Source organism: Hydra vulgaris, chromosome 04, assembly GCF_038396675.1.
Source record: "Hydra vulgaris chromosome 04, alternate assembly HydraT2T_AEP".
Classification (NCBI taxonomy): domain Eukaryota; kingdom Metazoa; phylum Cnidaria; class Hydrozoa; order Anthoathecata; family Hydridae; genus Hydra; species Hydra vulgaris.
In genome coordinates this window covers 18,306,584-18,326,947 of record NC_088923.1, presented here as the reverse complement: position 1 = coordinate 18,326,947, position 20,364 = coordinate 18,306,584, and the positions used below count along the sequence as shown (strand labels likewise).

General features: G+C 28.5%; 1 protein-coding gene across 2 annotated transcripts; it reads left to right on the top strand.

Moving 5' to 3' along the window:
• The first annotated feature begins 4,104 nt into the window (after positions 1-4,104).
• On the top strand, positions 4,105-7,994 carry LOC105843064 (metabotropic glutamate receptor). 2 transcript variants are annotated; one of them, XM_065795680.1, is made up of 4 exons: positions 4,105-4,211; positions 4,643-4,897; positions 5,041-5,268; positions 5,868-7,994. In XM_065795680.1, exons 2-4 carry the CDS (start codon positions 4,676-4,678, stop codon positions 7,935-7,937), a joined length of 2,520 nt encoding a protein of 839 aa, XP_065651752.1. In that variant the 5' UTR covers positions 4,105-4,211; positions 4,643-4,675; the 3' UTR covers positions 7,938-7,994. The 2 variants fall into 2 exon arrangements, with proteins under 2 accessions (XP_065651752.1, XP_065651753.1); XM_065795681.1 differs by lacking the exon at positions 4,105-4,211 and having other exon boundaries at positions 4,415-4,897.
• The last annotated feature ends 12,370 nt before the right edge of the window (positions 7,995-20,364 follow it).

Here is a 20,364-nt window from a genome sequence, read left to right as displayed (position 1 = left end):
ACTTTATAAATACATTAAACATGTGCACCGCTGACGTTTTGAATTTTAATTTTAATTTTCTTAATAGAATTTTAAAAAAAAAAAAAAAGTTTTACTAGGTTTACATTTTTATACAAAATTTGCTGTTATTTTTTAGTGTAAATTGCAGATTTTATAGATTACTCCTAAGAAATTACTAATTAAAGTGAGATAAAAATTATAAAAAAATTACTGGATGGATAAGTTTATCATTAGAACTATAAATTAACTGCCGCACAATTTTCATGGTTTTCCTGTAATGAGTTGGAGTTACAAACTGAAACAGTTCAGATCTTGTTGATGAGAATAGCGGTGAACAAAAAAAACGATAAAAGTCAACGTCATTAATGATTCATAAAAGATTTTAAATAACAACTTAAAATGAGATTTTTTTTTTACAGAATTTCCTTTTTCTCGTCATCCATATCCAATTCAGACTGAAAGTAAATATTCTAATCAACATTTACAAGATATGAAGGAAGCGAGAAAAGCTTTTGACCATACTTTTTTCTGGTCTGATTTTTTTCGGCTGTCAAGGCTTGGCTATCAGAGAAAAAACAAAAGAGTCTTCAAATCTTTTCCCGTTGTTAGAACGGAAGTCCATGAATGTATCGTTCTTAAAAAACAGATAAGTTGACCAGAGATGTACAAGTGAACGTCTTCAGATATCACAAACAAAATTATATTGGATATTTCGTTAGTTATTCTTCGTAAATTATCAAACACAATAAAAAAAGGGGTTTTTTTGGATTCATGATAAATATATCATCTAATAATTCATGAAAAGGTATTATTAGCCAGACCAACAATTCATTGAACATTAAAAATAAATATTTGTTTTTAATAAGTTTTATGAGTTATTGAATTATATAGATATCGAAATCCTTCTGTACTGTGGACTACAAATTCCAAACTCATGAGGATTTAAGTAGATATTATGAGACAGCCACAACTAAAAGCAAGGATTGGTTTTTGATTATCAAAGAAGTCCTTATTTGCTCTAATTTACGGCTTGAGAAATGAGGAAAATGCTAGGATGGAGCTGCTGTTGTACATTAGACTGCTTCACATTGAAAATGTCATGTCACTTGTTCAAATGTTTATCGCCTTTTCAAGAGGTTCTTCAAAGAGGCTCGCTTAGATTTCAACCCTAAAAGACCAATATAAAACCAAAGACGGAGACCAAAATGAAACATCTTGTAGACCTATTTGCCCAACCAGATGGATAATGCGCAAGCCATCACTGGTATCTATTACAAGTAATTACCGATCACTTCTGGTTTGGCCGGAAGACCCTATCACCAATCGACAGTTTTTTAATCTGGAATTTCTTCGAATCATCTCTACCATCCTTGAAGATTCAAGCATTCAACTTTAGGGAAGTCAACTCAACTTAAGTAAGGCTAAACCCATCATTCAGATCCTGAAACAAATTTGTGTAACTCTGCGTACGGAGTCCCGTTTCAAAGCACTTTTTGATCTGGCAGCTGAATCTGCAAAAACAATTAATTTAAATAAATCAGCTCCGCCTAGGAAGAATAAAATACCTGCAGATTTGAAGTCGACTCCAGGGATACTTATTACCCGCCAAAGAACCTAATCGAAATTACAAGTAGTTATACTTTACCAGTTTAAATACCGTTTTAGTTGGCTTCACTGACAGATTTGGATCAGCTGAAGCCACTTGTCATTTAAAAAGAGTTAAAGAGTTTGTTGATCCAATAACACTGAATGCAGTACTATGTGAAACACTTCTACAAGTACAGTTTCCTAATTACCAAAGACTAGAGCTTCACCGGGATCTTTTCATTGACAAAGCTAAGAGAAAGAAAATACAATTTGAAGATTTTCATCAGCTCTCATATTTAATTCGTTCAAAATAACATATTGGATTAAGAAGCATTGCTTCAAAAATTGTCAGTTGTAATAAAATAATTCTGGTCTTGCCCGTGTCAACTTGTGCACGCATCAACATGTACAACAAAATAGTCATTCAGTAGTCTGCGTAGACTCAAAGTTTTGGTTCGATCGACCATGAGCTAGGAGAGGCTAAACGCAATTTACTCTAATGAATACCTATAAAATTACCCAGAATCTTGAAATAGATTTTTTGTTAAATATGTTTATTATAAAAAACGATACGCGCCGTACGATGTTTTACTTGAAAATCAAATCAAATTCCATCTCTACTTGCATTTCTTGATGCTATTTAACCAAGATCAAATGATGTGATAAAAAATCTCAAATTATTCTCAATTTCCCATGTTTGATTATGCTTTGCTTTGCACAATATATTGTCGGGGATTGTGCAAATCCGCGTAATTAGCAGATAATACCGCGTATCTGCACTACAACTATTTTCCTGGAGAAGGTTAAAACTTTATATTTTTTTTATTTCAAGAGATTTTGGGTTCATTTTAGAGTTTAAAGAGTAATAATAACATAAAGAGTTTTTTTCATGTTTTATGTAATGTCAACAATAAATATTTGGTTATAAAATTATTTCTATTTAATTATAGTAGCCAATGCTAGTTACGCAGTAAGACTTTTAAAAAACAGATTTATCTATTTATTTATTTGAAATTAACAAAAATGCAGTTATTTTTTTGTATCTTTGTTAAGACTACGTAATACTGGACATTGGACACACATTGCATAAAAAAATCGAACCTTAAAATTTTTCCCTCTTTGAAGACTTGAGCAATCTACGTCTATGTCGCACGAGCACCATGAGCGTCCAGGAGCACTCTACGTCCAAGTAGGCTTTTTATACAATTCTTTATATCAAACATTAAGATGATCAACTAAAGTTGCTGTTGAAAGCCTGTATAAAAAAAAGCAGTTAAATGCATAAATACATTTTTTCTTACAGACAACACTGAACTGAGAAAAATGTTATTAAGTAGTAATTTGAATAATAAGATAAATAAGTTGACATTAAAGTTGTGGAAAATTTATCACTTGTTTGTACGATGTTGAGTGTATGTCCAAAACTAAACTTCATAGCAACGATCCTTTTTATTTTTATTTATAAAATATCCACTTAACAAAACGCAAAGAAAAAATATATAATTATTTTTTTAATTTTTTTTTCAATTTTGTTAATTTTGTTATTTAAGCACCCCAAGAAAAATAAACGGTCTTGTCACAGAGCACCGGGAAGTGCATTTAAATAGGAAGTTCACGCCTCCTTCCTTACCGTGACGCGAAAATATGTCCAGAGTTCGTTTCAAACCGGGATCTCCTGCTTCTAAAGCAAGCGTTCTAACCACTGCACCAAGGCCGCTATTTTAAAACGCTTATGTTGCGAAAAGAATGGCGTTAAAAAAGGGAAAAATAGTAATATTGATATTTAAACTCTCTTTTGAGTTTTTTTAACGTAAGAACGTATATTTTATCTGGAAAACTGATGGATTATATTTATTCAAAAAAACTCTTGTTTTAAATATAATTAGCTAATAGTTAGATTTAGTTGATATAATTTTTAGTTTAGTTTTTATTTCAAATCCGAGAACTTTTTTTATTTAAGATGTTAATTTAAAACGCAAACATCTCAGATGGAATTCTGTTGACAACGTACTGTATTAAGACAAAATTGTATTGATATATTAATATAAAAAAGTTCTGTTGATATATTAATTAATGAAGATAAATTTTTAATCAAATGTTATCAAGTATAAGCAAATACAAAATCTATAGTTTATACAATAATCAAAATATATGTTTTTAGTATATTTCTTTTCAAAAATTTGATTCTATAATATATTATTAACGGGAAAGTAAATTACTTCTAATTAATTAAAACTTGCATTATGCGTAACTTTAAATTTCTTAACACTTTATGTTAACTGCTGTCCAGTTGTGTTGCTGTTGTGTAACAACAAATGTTACACATTTTACACTAACAGTACCGTTACGTGTTGCGATAATACTTCCTTAGACACTGTTTTAGACATTTCATAGATTATAACATTTTTTATTGTGCAGAGATCTCACGTTCGCAATAATTTTATACGCTGCTTTGTCATTGATTGATTAAGAAAACAAACAGTTATATATAGACATAGTTAACTATTATCTCATCAAATATTTATCAAAAAATAATCTTTTAACATTTTAAAGTATGAGAGCGTATCGTAAAACAAAAAAAAATTGATTTGATAAATGAACGTCTTTTAGAAAATGTCAATTTGGTGAGGAATTTATTATTTTACTTTAATCTAAACAAGTCATAAATTTTGTGTGTTAAATTTCATTATTATTGTAGATTAATCAAAAAATGCCGGTAATAATAGGTAACTAATCTTGATCAAAAGATTTAATCTTTTATTCAAAATTACAGTTATTAATATTAATTTACAAAAGATTTTTTGCAATAAATAAACATTTATTTTATAATGTTAACTAAAGAAAGTTGCTTTACATGACAGCAAATATAAATTTTTTACTTGCTGACATAAGTACCATTTTTTATTTTTTTTATTTTGGTTGTTTTTATGCCAAACACAACGACGGCAAAAAACCATGTTTGGTGATAATTTAATGTTGGCAAATATTTATAAAATAAAATCCTAAAGCATTAAAAACATATGCGTATTTCAGAAAAACATTTTTATTTATGCAGCTTTGTATAAAGAAGCACTATAACTTTAAAAGAATGAACTGCACAACCTTTCGACTATCTACGTTGATCTTTATTTATACATTCCGTCGCATGCTCTTTGGAAGCGCACCTCTTTTAAAAATAGACGGGGATATTATGATTGGTGGACTAGTCACACTTCGTGATGCCGGTGCCATTAACAACTTACTATGCAGTAGTAACATAAGTATGTTTGGGATAATGAGAGTAGAAGCAATGCGTTATGCAATCGACAAGGTAAATTTAAATTTTACATTAATATAATAGCTAATACAATGGTATTCTTCTTCTGACTGAATTTAAATCATTTACAATGGCTCAAAGTTAATCAATAAAAATATTTCTTAACAAAGTTAACCAATAAAAATTTTTCTTAACAGATTAATAAAAATCAAACTCTTCTGTATGGCTTGCAATTAGGAATAGAAATTCGTGACACTTGCGGTACAGAAACAGTGGCATTGGATGAATCGCTAGAGTTTGTCAATAACAAAGAAATTACATGCAGTAGAAAGATAAATAAGACCTTTTTAGGCGTAGTAGGAGATGGAATGAGCGTTTCCACTGCTTCTGCAGCAAGTCTTTTATCACTTTTTAAAATACCATTGGTAAGAACTTTTTGACTTTATTTTTAAAACATATGTATATCCATCTCCCGCATCCGACCGAATGTACTTTATGGACAATCCCGAACAGAAATTACTCATTTTTATCAAACAGAATTATTTTACATCAAAAGTGTAAAGTGAACAATGAGCGGAAAAAATGTTTTGAGTTTTAGAAACTGACTTTAACATTTGTTACATTAAAATTACTGAAAAAAGTGTTAATCTACTGGGAATTTATGTTGTTTTAAATACTTAATAAATGCTTGATTGATAAAAAGGGCGTCTGCTATAAATTGTTTTAATATTTTTAACTAAAAAAAAAAAGGCAATTAGATAGTTCAGATATCGGCTGTCAAATAAGCAGTGAATATGAAACGTAAAAATTAAATTACAACTTGCAATTTTTAAAGTAAAATTTATATCTAAGCTAAATATTTGAGTTTACTTGTATATTTATTTATTGCTGTTATTAAATATTAAACGTTGATGAAATTAAAATCTTGTTAAATGTTAATAAACATAATAAATATGAATAATGCCTAAATAAGAATATTTTACAAGCTTACTTTAAAACGTTTTTAAAATTTGCAATTTTATAGATATCTTATGGAGCAACAAGTATTGAACTTTCTGACCAATCAAAGTACAGTTTTTTACTTCGAACGGTTCCTGATGATTCATACCAATCAAATGCTATGTTAGATTTTATAGAAAAAAAATTGAATTGGAAATCGGTATACGTTCTTTACTCAACTGGATCGTATGGAGAATCCGGATTTACGTCACTTTTAAAAGCGAGTGAAAATTTTACATTAAGCATCGTGGATCAAAAAAAGATTGTCCCAGCAGCATCTGTGAATGATATAAAAAAAATTATCAAAGACTTTTTTAGATTTCAACCAAACATTACTGGGATTCTTTGTTATTGTGAAATTCCAGACACAAAAAACATTGTTCAAGCAATAGAAGAAGAAAACCTTGCTTCACATTACCGACTAGTTGGCAGTGATACATTCTACCAAGTAAAATTAAATAACACCGTTAGTTTTTCACTTTATTACAACAGCTCAGTAAAGGAGGATTTTTACTCTAATTGGTATTCTTATCTGACCCCTCATAATTTTACCAGCGTCGATTCATACAACATTACATACAGCAGTATGTTTATGAATTTTTGGAAATCTGCATGCCAAGTAAACATTCGCCGTTTAAATACAAACTTTAATTGTAGTGACTACAAAAATAACTTGTTTAAATTTTGCCTGGACTCTACTATTGAAGAAACTTGCCAAAGAGATGATATTTTACCATACACCATTGATGCAGTTTACGCGTACGCGTACGCAATACGCAACTTTATTGAAAAAGATTACAGTGGCAATGCAACAAAGTTCAATGAGGAACTACAACATATTGATGATCACTTTACAGGGAAAATCTTTTTTAATCATCTTAAAAATGTTTCATTCAATGGGAGCACAGGATTTGTAAAATTTCCAGTTAACGCCCGTTATGGAATTTACTATAATACTCATGGTATATTGAAACCAATTGGTATGTGGCAATCAAACACAGAAGAACGGTTGAACATGTTTAATGAAAACTTATATGATTTTGAAAATACATTTTCTAAATCTAGTTCGTGTCAAATCCAATGTCATACAAGTGACGGAGAAAGAAAAAAGTTTACTTCTATAAACAATTGGTGTTGGAAATGTGAAAAATGCGAGTGTAACCAGTTTATTGAAAATAATGAATGTAAAAGTTGTGAAAAAGGAAGTGTACCGAGCGCAAATCGCGAATATTGTGAAGAGCTTCCTTTAAAGGATATGCCTAAAGAGTGGTATTATATTATTTCAACGTTGAGTGTCACAGGTTTTTTATTTACAGTTGTCACTATTATTACATTTCTAAAAAATAATTCAACACCAATTGTTAGAGCATCTGGAAGAGAAATTACGTATTTAATTTTGAGCATAATTATGATTCTGTATTTGTTGCCTTTCTTTTTGTTAGTTTCATTAACACCACCGATGTGTAAAGCATTTCGATTCGGAGTTGGAGTATGCTTTTCAATATTATATATATCTTTGTTCACCAAAACAAATCGAATTGCAAGAATATTTTCAGGGCGTCAAGTACTTTTATTTGTTTCTCCTCATTGGCAACTTTTACTAACCTTTTTATTTCTATCACCGCAGATATGCATTTCATTGTATGGCTATATACGAAATAAACACGTTTTTGTTGATAACTGTTCAGATCGCTATAAGATTTGTAACTGCTATAATGACACAAATGATTTTTACATAACAATTGCATATAACTCGGTATTTATAGGCGTGACTACGTTTTATGCTTTTAAAACACGCAAAGTTCCATCAAACTTCAACGAGTCACGCTACATTGGATTTGTTGTGTACATTTCTATTGCAATCTTGTTAACCTTTTTGCCAATATTTTTAAGTTCTTCAATTGAGTTTAAGACAATTTCAGTAATGTTAGACACAATTATAGTTGCTACAACATTTCTAATTGGTCTTTACGGTGTTAAGATGTATATTATATTGTTTAGACCAAACAAAAATAAAAAAGCACGCTCAGTCACATTCTTTTATAGTAAATCCGAATCTTCCATTGGAACGGTTATGATTGAAGATAACAAATAATCGAACATGCAAGTGAAATCTCAAAGATTTTAATTAAAATCTGAATTTAGAAAAAAATTTTAATAACAATTATATATATATATATATGTATGTATATATATATATATATATATATATACATATATATATATATATATATATATATATATATATATATATATATATATATATATATATATATATATATATATATATATATATATATATATATATATATATATATATATATATATATATATATATATATATATATATATATATATATATGTATGTATGTATGTATGTATATGGATATATAAAACACTGTGTGTACAATTTTCTTAAGCTACATTGCTTGAGTATACATACGTACATACATATATACATACATAGAAACACACATACATTGGCGTAGGAGTAAGGCGGTTTTAATTTTCGTTTCACCCCTCCCCTTTTTTTTTGACCTTCCTACGCTATTGCATACATACATATTACATACATATAAGCATACATATTACATACATACACACAAAAGATGTTTAAAATCTATTTTATAAAAAGAGGTAAAAAAGAGATGTACAAAGGAAATATAACTTTATACTATTTATATTATCATTTTTAAAGTTAAACTATGTTGTATCACAAACTTATTCAGATTGTAAATAACTAATCTAACTTCTCTGTCTTTTATAAAATTAACTTGATTTAAGGGTATGTAACCACAGACGATTTTTAAGGAAGAGTGTGACAACCCAGTTTTTTTTAACTTATTGTCGACTTTTTTAGGAATATAGTCGACTAGTTTGTATTTGACACATTTCAGTGGCTACATTTTTAATTTTATGGATCTTTTTTAAAATGCAGTTGGCATTTTTTCTAGATTTGTTTCGTCCCTTCCTTCTCGCCCTCATATGATTTCTAGAATTGTTCCAGTATAAAACCTTTGAAATACTTAAACAAATGCATAAAAATTTATAATGATAAAAGTTCAACCTCATTAAAACTTTATTTAAACAAATATATGTAAATTTTTAATAAAAAGGGCAGTTATTTATAACAATAAAGGCAGATTTATATTAATTATATTAATAAATAAATGTATATATTTGTACAAAATGTAGGGATACGTTCAGACTAATACATTGAGACTAAGATGGAACAGCTTGAAAGAGTTTAAATACTAAAACAGCTAGAAAGAAATTCAATCAAAGAAAATTAAATCAAATAAGATTTTTTAAATTTGTAAATTAGTTTGAAAAAAAAACAACTTTTTAATTAATTTACAAAATATTTTTTAACTTAATTAAGTTAACATTATATTATATATTTATAAATATTTCAGATTATAACCCGGAAAATTACTAGCCGGAAAATTACTAAATTACTAACTACTGTGTGTAATAAATATATGTGAAAATAATAAGACAATAGTAAGTTAAAACAAGCATGGGGAGTTCTGTCAAAATTTGATTTAATCTTATTAAAAGTCGACTATTCGAAAGTGGAAATTAATTGACTTTGAAAAATCAAATAGTCAATTTATTCGACAATGGACTTTTTACTAATTGACTAAAAGTCAATTTAGTCGACTTAAAATCTTAAAATCGTTATACCACGTGAAGAAGTGGTTTTACGAGGAATGGAACAGTTCGTATCAAGCAAACAAGTGGGTGAAAGATTGATTTAAATTAAAGAAGTTAATACAAACAAATAATAAGTTTCTTAAAATACTTTTTATACAATTTACTTTATATTTATATGTATTTTTACAAAATGGTTATGTAGGCCTTGTTTTAAATATTATTAAAAATTTTAAACCAATTTTCTTTTGTAATTTTGTTTTTTGATTTATTAACATTAATCATTTTGATTCATTGAGTTATAATTTTTATAAAATTTTTCTAAACTTAAATTAGGGCAAAAAGAGCATTAAAAGGATATGTAAGACAGACAACATATTTTTGTAAGAAGTTAACCTCTTATAATGCAAGTACATTTTTTTATAGAAATTTTCTAAATTTTAATTAGGGTTCTAGTGTTTCTAGTAACAGAAATCATATTTATGTGAGTAATATAAATATGTTGCAGGGCTCGAATTAGGCGAATCGCAATCGCGAATTGCGATTATTTTTCGCACCTTCGCGATTAGTTTTTTCTTAGAATTTGTTTTTTCGCGATCTTTTTTTTTTTCGTGATTATTCTTTTTTTAATTTAGAAGATTGATTCTCTATTCGCGAATATTTAGTGTTCTTTTACAGTATAAAACTGCAGTGACTTTTGTAACGATAATTTTTATTTTAAAGCATAAAGTAAAAGAAAGAAAAATAAAAGATTTAGAAAATCAATTAGCAAAAATGTTCAAATGCAGGAAAAAGACCAATTGTTTAAGGAAGGAAAATTTATAAAAAACAAACGATTAAATACCAATTCGAATCAAGAGTACAAGCTAATTATTGCAAATATTACCATATGTATGGAAGGCCGTGTTCAATCTCTCCAAAAATCACCATTGTTTATACATTTGGTAGCTTTACTTGACGTTTATAACTGGCCGTTAAATGTGAATGATGGAACTTTAGGCGATAAAGCTATCGGTGAAGCTGTTAAACATTTTTCTGAATTTTTAATTGGTAAAGGATGTGATTAGAATAATATACTTCATGAGTGGATCATTTTAAAAGCATACATGTTTCCCATCATAAGTAACAATAAAAATGAGTATTATTTGAAAATTTGTGAAATTGTTTTTTCCAAATCAAATTTGGTTTTTGATATTTTTGAACTATTTTTAATTTGTCCTTATACAAATGCGAAAGTAGAACGAATGTTTTCATGTATGAATCGCATGTATGAGATCTCTTAGAATCTCTACTTCGGATAAGTGAAGAAGGTCCTGAGATTGACAAATTTGAACCTGATACTGCTACGGACGAATGGTATAATGATAAAGTTAGACGATTGTCAGCAAATTTTCATCGTTATCCGGAAAAAAGAAAAAGAAAGTCAGGAAAAACAGACATTGATCTAGCGACAGTTACAATATCGGACAAGTTCATTGATTTTACAAAAATACAGCCGTTAGATTTAATGCAATATAATAATAGTAATAATGTAAATTATAACTAAAGCTACTTTACAATCGCTGAACGTAAATGTTATGACATCATGCAAATATGAGACTTATGATATATGTTATTGTAATAAGTTAAAAAAAATAATGCCCCCTCCCCTCCAGCGGGAGTGGAGGAGGGGTTATGAGCAACAAAAAAATCGCGATTAGATTTTTTTACGTTAATTCGAGCCCTGTGTTGTCTGTCACTAGAAACCCTAAAACCCTAATTTAAATTTAGAAAATTTTTATAAAAAAATATAACTTTAAATTAATGAATCAAAAAGAAAAATGCAAAAACGTATTGGTTAGAAATTTTCATTTTTGGTGTTTTTTTATAATTTTTTTATTTATATACTTATTTTTATTGTATAGTATTGGTCAAAGTTTTAAAATTTTGTTTAGATATCTTTAGATGCTATACACTTTGTTGTAAAAAAAAAGTTTCATATTGTGCTAACACTTGTAAAAAGTTACAAAATAAAATAATGAGCAAAACAATTTAATAGAAAGTAATTAAATCAAAACAAATATAATATAATCAAAACAGTATAATTTAAGTTCATATTTTCATTGAGGCCTTGAAAAGTTTTTCAATTTCCATCTGTTAAATTAAATATCATTACCTATTGTAATTAAATTGAATTGTACAGAGCGTAAAATATACCCAGTGCCATGGCTAGAGGGTTTGACCTCCTCCTTCAGAAAAAAAACGTAAAAAAATTAGTAATTTATCTTTTTCACAATAGTATAAAGAAATTTAGTTAATCCTCTGCTTATTGATCCTGTTGCACAGCTGGTCTTATAACCCTTCTTTACCCTGTATTTAATATATAATTCTTTTATTCTCCTTTAAGTCTTGAAAAGTCAACTTAATATATATTCGTTGTTTAATAAGAATTATTTGAATTTTAAATTTTAAAATCACTTATGTTATTACTTAAGTAGTATTATTACTTATAGTAATAATACAAGTTATTGTTAGGTAAATAGGAGTATAAAAAGTATAAATATTCGTATTAATAGTTAAGTTGATTTTTAAAATTTTGATAACTAATGAATTAATAAAAATTAGGTAACAACAAATATTTAGGATGTCTTTGAATGATTAAAAGCCTTATTTTGTTCGTAATAAACTAAATAAAAAGGAAGAATCTTTTCTTGTTCTTGAGCATTTACAAGATCTTTCAGACATTTATACATATCCACTACCTTCATCAAGTATTGAAATAATTTGTGGGAGAGTTCTAACTTTATAAAACAGTAAAAGGATCGGTCATAATATCAAAGTTTGTTTGTATCACTATTTGCTACAAAGAAGATTCTGAGCAATAGGTCTTTTTTTTTTTTAACATCTCTTCCAACAAGGCTGCAAATAACCACAAATTAAAGTTGGAAGTTACTGGAAGAGAAAAGATGAAGATTGTAGAGCAAGATAACGATTGACAGATGATTTAAAGGATTGCAAATTATATGAACCAGGAAAGCAAGATGAAGGAAGCGAATTCCAAAGAACTGATTTTTTTCGAGGAAAAAAACTAGACGAATAAGCGTTTTTGGAGCACTTAGGAACAGTCACAGAAAAAGGATGAGATTTAATTGAATGACAAGTAACACGAGAATGAATTTTAGTAGATGGCACAAGAGACGCTAGCTCTTTAGAGCAGTGCCCATTATAGTATTTATAGAAAAGAGAAACAGGAGCAACATTATGACGTTGTGTTAATAGTTGATTTGATATATGGCCTCCAAGAAAGATCGGAAGTAAGAGTTAATCCTAGAAAATGAAGAGTGGATGACTCTTTGAGTAATAAACAGACGCCTGTTTTCTTGAGAATTGTTTTGCTGATAGATATAGAAATAACGGTTTCAATTGGCAATCGCAGCAGCACAATGTGAGGAAAACCATGGAGAAGAGTGAGGCTTGACTTGGAATTGTCGAGAGGGAATAAAAGACTTCATGCCAGCCTGAATCCACGATGTTATGTAAGAAGCATATTTGTCAACACGAAGACGAAAGATTTCTACCCAAGGGCCATCACGAAGAAAATCACGAAAAGAGTCCCAGTCACCTTTAAAGTAGTTATAAGAGGTATGTAAATTGTGAAAGTTCATAAAAAACCTGAAAGCTCAAAGAATTTTATCTAACACAGCTGGTATATATGATGAAATGTTTTTAGCTGATTACAAACACTTTAAAAGTTGTATCTAGTTTATAACTAAAAAAAACACATATGTTATACTTTAATTGTTACTATATAATGAAACTAGATAATTATTTGAGCATTTTAATTGAAATTAATAGGCATTATTTGCAGGCACTTAATATCTATGTGAAAAGAATATTGAAAAACAATATATCAATGAGGTTGCTAGTGTCATCTCTCAACCCAGTGATCAAGTTGTAAAAAATTTTATGAAATTATGGAGTTATATCCTTATTGGTTAATAATAAATATAATAAGTTATTTTAAACTGAATAATTATTTATTGGCAGGTGGTGTTTTTTTTGAGCGAGAATTATCACCAAACCCCACGTTGTGCTTCTGCCAGAACAACTGGAGTTAATTTTTTTCCATATGCTATCTAAATAGGTAATTTTTATCCCCATGCTGTCTAAAGAAAAAATCTTTATTTTAATGATCAATTAATAATTCTTTTAGACTTACCAATGGAAAGGCTATTTAGATCCCTTGAGGAGTTGAAAGCTGAGACGTTTGTTAAAAGTACAATAGCAGGAGATTTTAAATAGACTAGGACAGAGAAATACAAATATTGAAAAATGTTTGCCAGATGGAGTAATTTTTCCAATAGAATCATGGCAACAAATGGAAAGTTTAGAAGCTAGACTCAGAAAAGCATCTTCTGGATCTGCCATGCAACAAATGTTGGTATGAATCTCAATTACATATATTAAACATGGTTTAACAAATTACAGAAATATGTATTTAATATTTATTAAATCGGTTAATTTTGTTCAAAGTAAATTGATTAAATTTTATATTTCGATTACTTGTCTTGGTGTTATTGGTGGTGCTAACATTAAAGATACGATAAGGAAAATATTTACAGCTTTGATTACCAATGTAATGTGAACTAAATTTCATGGGACATAGGAAAAAACCTGCCTTCTCAGTCCTTATGATAAGAAAAATTGTCAGTGGTAATTTCCAAACTTCAACTTTTTCATATAATAATTTTTTTTTACTATTTTTATATAATTGTGTTGTAGTAATTCATATAATTGTAATTTTCATTTAATTTTATTTTCAGCAATAAGGATCCGTATTTAAAAGCAAATAGCCTCATTTTTATATTTAAATAAATGCATAAATGCACCTTTTTTAAAAAATATGATCTGGATTATCTAAATACATTAAAAATCTAAATAAAAATTTTAGATTATGTTCTAATGCCTATTTTATATTATTGTATTGGTTGCTTGTTTAACCGAATTTTTAATAGTTATGGCAAACAATTTCACTTGATAAAATTTAACAAAGCACTTTGTGAAACTTATAAAATTGAATTTACTTTTGCAATTAATATTCCAATATTTTCAAATTTTTTTGGTTTTATTAAATGCAGTTCGACTCAATCCACTTACAAAAAAAGCTATGGATGCTGAAGAAGAAGACGTAGTGAAGGAATGTCTTCGAAACGCAAAAGATAGAAGCCAAGGACGTACAAAGCGGGGAAGGCTAGAGTGCAACGACGAATTTGCAAATAACAAAGAAGACGAATAAAAAAATATCTGTTTTTCAAATTGCTGCGAATAACAGTCGCTTTAGTAATCCCATTTATTGATCTAAACCAAAGCGGGCTATAGCCATTTTACTGATCTCGTTCGACGTCATTTTGCTGATCTCGGCCCAACTCATTTTATTTACATCAGCAATACGGAATCGGGTCTCCATCAGCCATGGAGGCTGCAAAAGCATACGTTGTGGCAACATGGGCCCCACGAGTTGATTCTATTTGGGGTAGCGGCCCTTCTTTGATATTGTTTTGCTCCATTATTGTTTAAATGATATGATGTTAAAAAATAATAAACGAATATAAATAGTTTTATTATTTTCATTAAACTTTGTTTCAAAAAATTAAATTATTCCCATATTTTGACTAAATAGACTTTTAGTCGGTTTCAAAAAATTTTATTCGACAAAAAAATATTAGTTGATTTAGTTGACAGTCAAATTATTTAAAAGTCGTAACAAGTAGAAACTGTAGCTGATACTCTTTACGAATGGATTGTGAATCATGATGTTAGAGAATTTTTAGTTACCATTGGTACAAACTCAACAACTTTAAACACTGGTTTGAAAAGAGGTGTTATTTACTATCTTGAACATAAATCGGATGAAAAACTAATATGGATAATTTGGGCTCTTCATGCAATTAAACTCTTCGGCATCTTTTAATTTAGCTTGACGAAAAAGCTACATCAAAAAATAACTTTAAAATCGTTTTCAGATTATTAAAAGCATTTTTATGGAATTACTCATGCAATTAACGCTGGATTTTTATCCCGACAGGAAAAAAACTGAAAAAAAAAGAAGTTGAGCCACATTCATCTGCAAGATGGTTAAACTTTGCAAATAGAATATGTTTACTTTGGTGCTCAGAAATCTTACTTTCAGTTAAAGAAACCAATAACCTTCAACTTTTGCAGAGTTCATTGTTGGAGTGTATGCACCACTTTGGTTAAGTGGAAGTGGACTGATGGACCTAACCATATACTAAAGCAATTAAAACTTCTTTGCCATCAAAGACTTAGAGTAAAAGACACTGTAATGCCCTATGTTTTAACATTTTCATGGAATACTCATAGTGAAAACGTTCTTCAATGATTGTTATGTAGTCTAGAAAAAACAGAAAGGCAATTTTCAGTTAAATGAATTTTTAAATTAAGAGGTTCAGAATACGAAAACACTAATGTAAGAAATAGAAAACATCATTTACATGATGAAAATGCTGATTCACATTTTGATCTAATTAATTGGAGTTTGGATGTACACGAACCTTTACTTACATGTTTATTACTTATATGTCAAAGAGTGAACTTTTATAACATAACCCTATGTATGCACTTTATTTTCTTGTTTATGGGCAAGCTATTGAAAGATGTGTCAAGATGTCACAAAAGCTTCTCTATTTGTATTTGGAGAGGATAGTAAAAACGGGTTCTTTAGAGCAACATTAGCACATCGTAAAATCATGCCCGTGAACCAATCAAAAAAAGACTTATTTAAATTAATTAATTTGAAGCAAAATAAATTTTTGTTTTCTTCTTTAGCTTATTATTTATAATCATAGAAAGAAAATTTAACATTAAAAATACTGTATCTCTTTAAACCACATTTATTTAGGACCAATAAGTTTGTTGAGTTACTAAAGTTTGTGAAATATTGTAGAAACTATATCAATTATTATTTATAGAGCAAATGTTGTTGTTTTTTTTCTAATATCTTACAACAAACACGGTATACTTCCGTATAAGTTTTATATGATCTTATAAAGAGTAGCACCCAAAATTGTGTTTTATTTTTATGTCTATATTATTTCTAATTATTTTTTGATGATTGCATTCCCATAAGTTTTTTTTAAAAAAGACAGAAAAGTTCCATTTTGATGGGTTGTTAGTAAAACTTACATTTTTCAAACGCCCTGCGCCCTAACTAGATAAACTTTTTAAGGAAAAAATTTATTCACGTTTTTTCTAATATCCTAATACATAAAAAATGTTGTGCGCGCTTCCATATTCAAAAATTTGAAAAATATGACCCACCCTACTGGTAATATTGTGTTTCCAAAGACTTTTCCCATAAAATAAACCTTTCGCCCCCACCCCCAACCCGCAAAACATTATTGAGGCCTCATCCACAAAGAGAAAAAAATATTTTTATAGAAATAAATTTATAGAAAAACTGAAATCAAATAAATAAATTACAGTATATCTATAATTGTAAATCTATTGTCTTTTTGACTTATATCTACACCTAAAACTTTACAAAATACATTGATGCGATGATGATTGTCATTATCAAAACGATTATCGCTCGATAGTTTTTTAAAATATTTTCTAACAACTTTTTGTCTTTTCTGAGAAAAAGTTGGATTAATATTTCATTTGGCCGCCATTTGAATAGCTTCGTCATTTGCTGAATAATACATATTTTTGAACTGTTTTAAATGTTTGCTTGCAGTTTGCAATAATTTGGTCACAGTTATGAAATCTAAATTTTTTTTTTGTAACAATTTTAATGGTAAATTTACTTCACTCAATATGTTTGAATATATTACGGATAGAAATACAAAGTCATTGTTTTCTGAAGTCTAGGCATTTCCTCACGTTCTTATTTTTTCTTAAAGATAATTTTGCAAGCGCATTACTTATATCTACGAACAAAGACTTAACTGCCAAAAGTGAATTGTACCTTCCAGCTCAGTGAGTTGGATTCAATGTTTTGTGTGTTCTCTGAGACTGAACAATAAATTGTGATAATAGGTCACAACCTTTTTACACTATTGCTAAATAATGCATAGATACTTTATAGAATTACAAAAATTGTCGAAACATCGAGGCAACTTTTTCAGCATTGTTTATAATTAGATTTAAGTTATGAGCTGGAAAATGTAGGTAAACAGCTTTCGGTTCATCTTGTTTAAGAAGAGGCTGAACATTGTTGCTATCCACACTCATAATATTTTCTCCATCGTAAGCTAGTCCCATACATTTATTTAACGTTATATCATTCTTTTTTAAGCAGATTTAATGTTTCTTTATATATTCCAAGAAGTGTGTTAAGAACTTAATTAATTTCAATTAATGTTGGTTTCTCTTTTTTATTTTTTATTACTCCTATACATCTAAATACATGACTTAGTCTATTTTTGCTATGTCTTGCGAGTTATCCATGATCATTGTACAAGAAACAAAATGGTTAATAACGTTTTTAATTAACGTTGCCTTTAAATGCTTAGCCAGAAAATCAATAATTTTATTCTAGATTTGGTGGTTTAAATAATCTAAAATACCTAAAATTTTGATTCATATCAAATTTTCGCTTTTAAGTATTTATCAATTGCTTCTACAAATCATATATACAATATAACTGCATATGATGCTGACTATTTTTGTATCCTTTTTATTTTTTTGAAAGCCCTTAGCAGTTTCTAATTTAATGTGTTTGCCAGTTCTCATGGAGTTTTAAAAATAATCAACAAGGTTCGCAATATACTGCATCTAGTTTAGGAGAATAACATAGCCACAACCTCTTAATCATTCCATACTTTGTCGAATGTGCCGCCACGGCCTAAGTTTTCTATTTTTCCTCAAAAGTATGTCTTTGATGTTGGTAAATGCGTGTCAAAACTTTGACCTATGTTTAACCTACATAATATTTTTTCACAACACTCCAGTTTGCAGACTTCACGATAAGAGTTGTTAGGAAGTCAACGCTTGTTTTTTTTTTATTTATAAACTGCCGAAGGTTTTTTGGAGATTTGAAAACTGGAGTATACCCTGTATTTTTAAATATCTTTTTTAACTGAATATTCAATTTCGGTACCCATGTTAAAGTAATATGATTAAACTCTAGTTTTTTGATGTTACTGTTGTTGTTTTGTTAACTATTTTACGTATTGATTGTGTTTTTTGTTTTTTTTTGTCAACTTTTTGTTTTTGTTTTTTTATTATGACCATTTGCTATGAACATTTCCATAAATTATTTTTGGATCGTGACAAAAATGTGGCTTTATTAGCACACTCGTTATAGCATCCTTGTGAAAGATATTGAAGATATATGTTCCGGATTTGTAAAAAAAAAGACAATAGTCTTATCACTAAGCTTAAGTATAAGTTTAAGATAAGTTTAAATGCCATAAACGGATGTTTTAACTTAATTTAATTCGCCTTTTCGTTTTTAATTTTTTTAATTTCACTCGTATAGCATTATGGGATAACTGAGGCGCAAATAATAAAATAGACAACAAACATTATCAAGAGTTTTTTAACAATACTGTTAGTTAGTAAATAAATAAACCATTTATTGATGAAATTAAAAGTTGGAATGTTGTGAAGCTAAAACAACTCCTGCTACCAAGGAGTATTCATCTTGGTGAAAATCCTTCAAAAGAAAAATTGATAACAAAATTTTAGTATCCTTTTGAACGTTCAAAAGACGTTCAAAGGATGCTTAGAAATGTTCAAAACGTTAAAGTCTTTTTTTACAACCCGTGCCGACTGGGTGTGCCAAAAAAGTTGAGTCATCAGTTTAAAAAACTGCAACAGAAGAAACTGAAGAAATCTGGACCTTTTCAAAAATTAAAATTAAAATCATGTGTCCAGCTTTCCATATATTTATTTTCTTACTTTTTTTTAATAGATACATCTATTTTAAAAAAAAAAAAAAAAAAAAAACTAACTCAAAGCTTATACTGTTACAGAAAAAGGTGCTTATGTAAATTAAAAAAAGGGTAGACGCGTGGTATTATACAAACATCTATTAGGTGTTGCCGTAAAAAAGTGTTTATGCAAAAAAGGTGTTCGTGATACTTTAACACCTAATAGGTGTTGCGGTTAAAAGGGGTTTATGCAAATAAAGGTGTTCATGTTACATTAACACCTTAATGTTTGAATAACGCATTTGTGACGCAAATATTTAAATATTCAATAATACTAAGTGGGTATTGGACGTCTGGACGTTCGTCAGACGTCTTAGAAAGTCCAACGCCTAAAATTATATTACATGCATATTAAGGCTATAAATATACAAACAAATGTTATACATGATAAAGACATTACTGAAAAAATAGTATTTTGATAGTATTTTGTAAGCAAAATATCTAAAAAACTAAAATAGTTCAAAACTTTTCAAAAATTTTCACTAGTTCTTCGTTGTATAGTAATGCAGGAGTTGAACTAAAGACCAAGTCATAAACCAAAAATAATTCAGAAGATATTGATAGTTTTTACTCATTAATGGTATTTTCCTCTGGAAATTTTCCTCTGGAAATGCCCTTAAAAAGTGCCATAAAACGACAATTTTTTAGTGTAAAACATAAGTTTTAGTTCAACTCCTGCCATTATAAATAAAGAAAATACTGTAAAAATTTCAACCTAAAATCTTATGTTGATTTTAAGATGTCATGTTTTTAAGTTAGCGAAATAAAATTTACACAAAAATAAAGTTAAACTGAAAAAAACACTATGAATTCATTAATATAAGCCTGCAAAATAAGTATGAGTCTCTCCATAATATTTCATTTTATGTTGAAATCCATTTCTAGTGGCTTTTTATTTTCTTCAAACATACACGCCTTATGTTGATGATATTG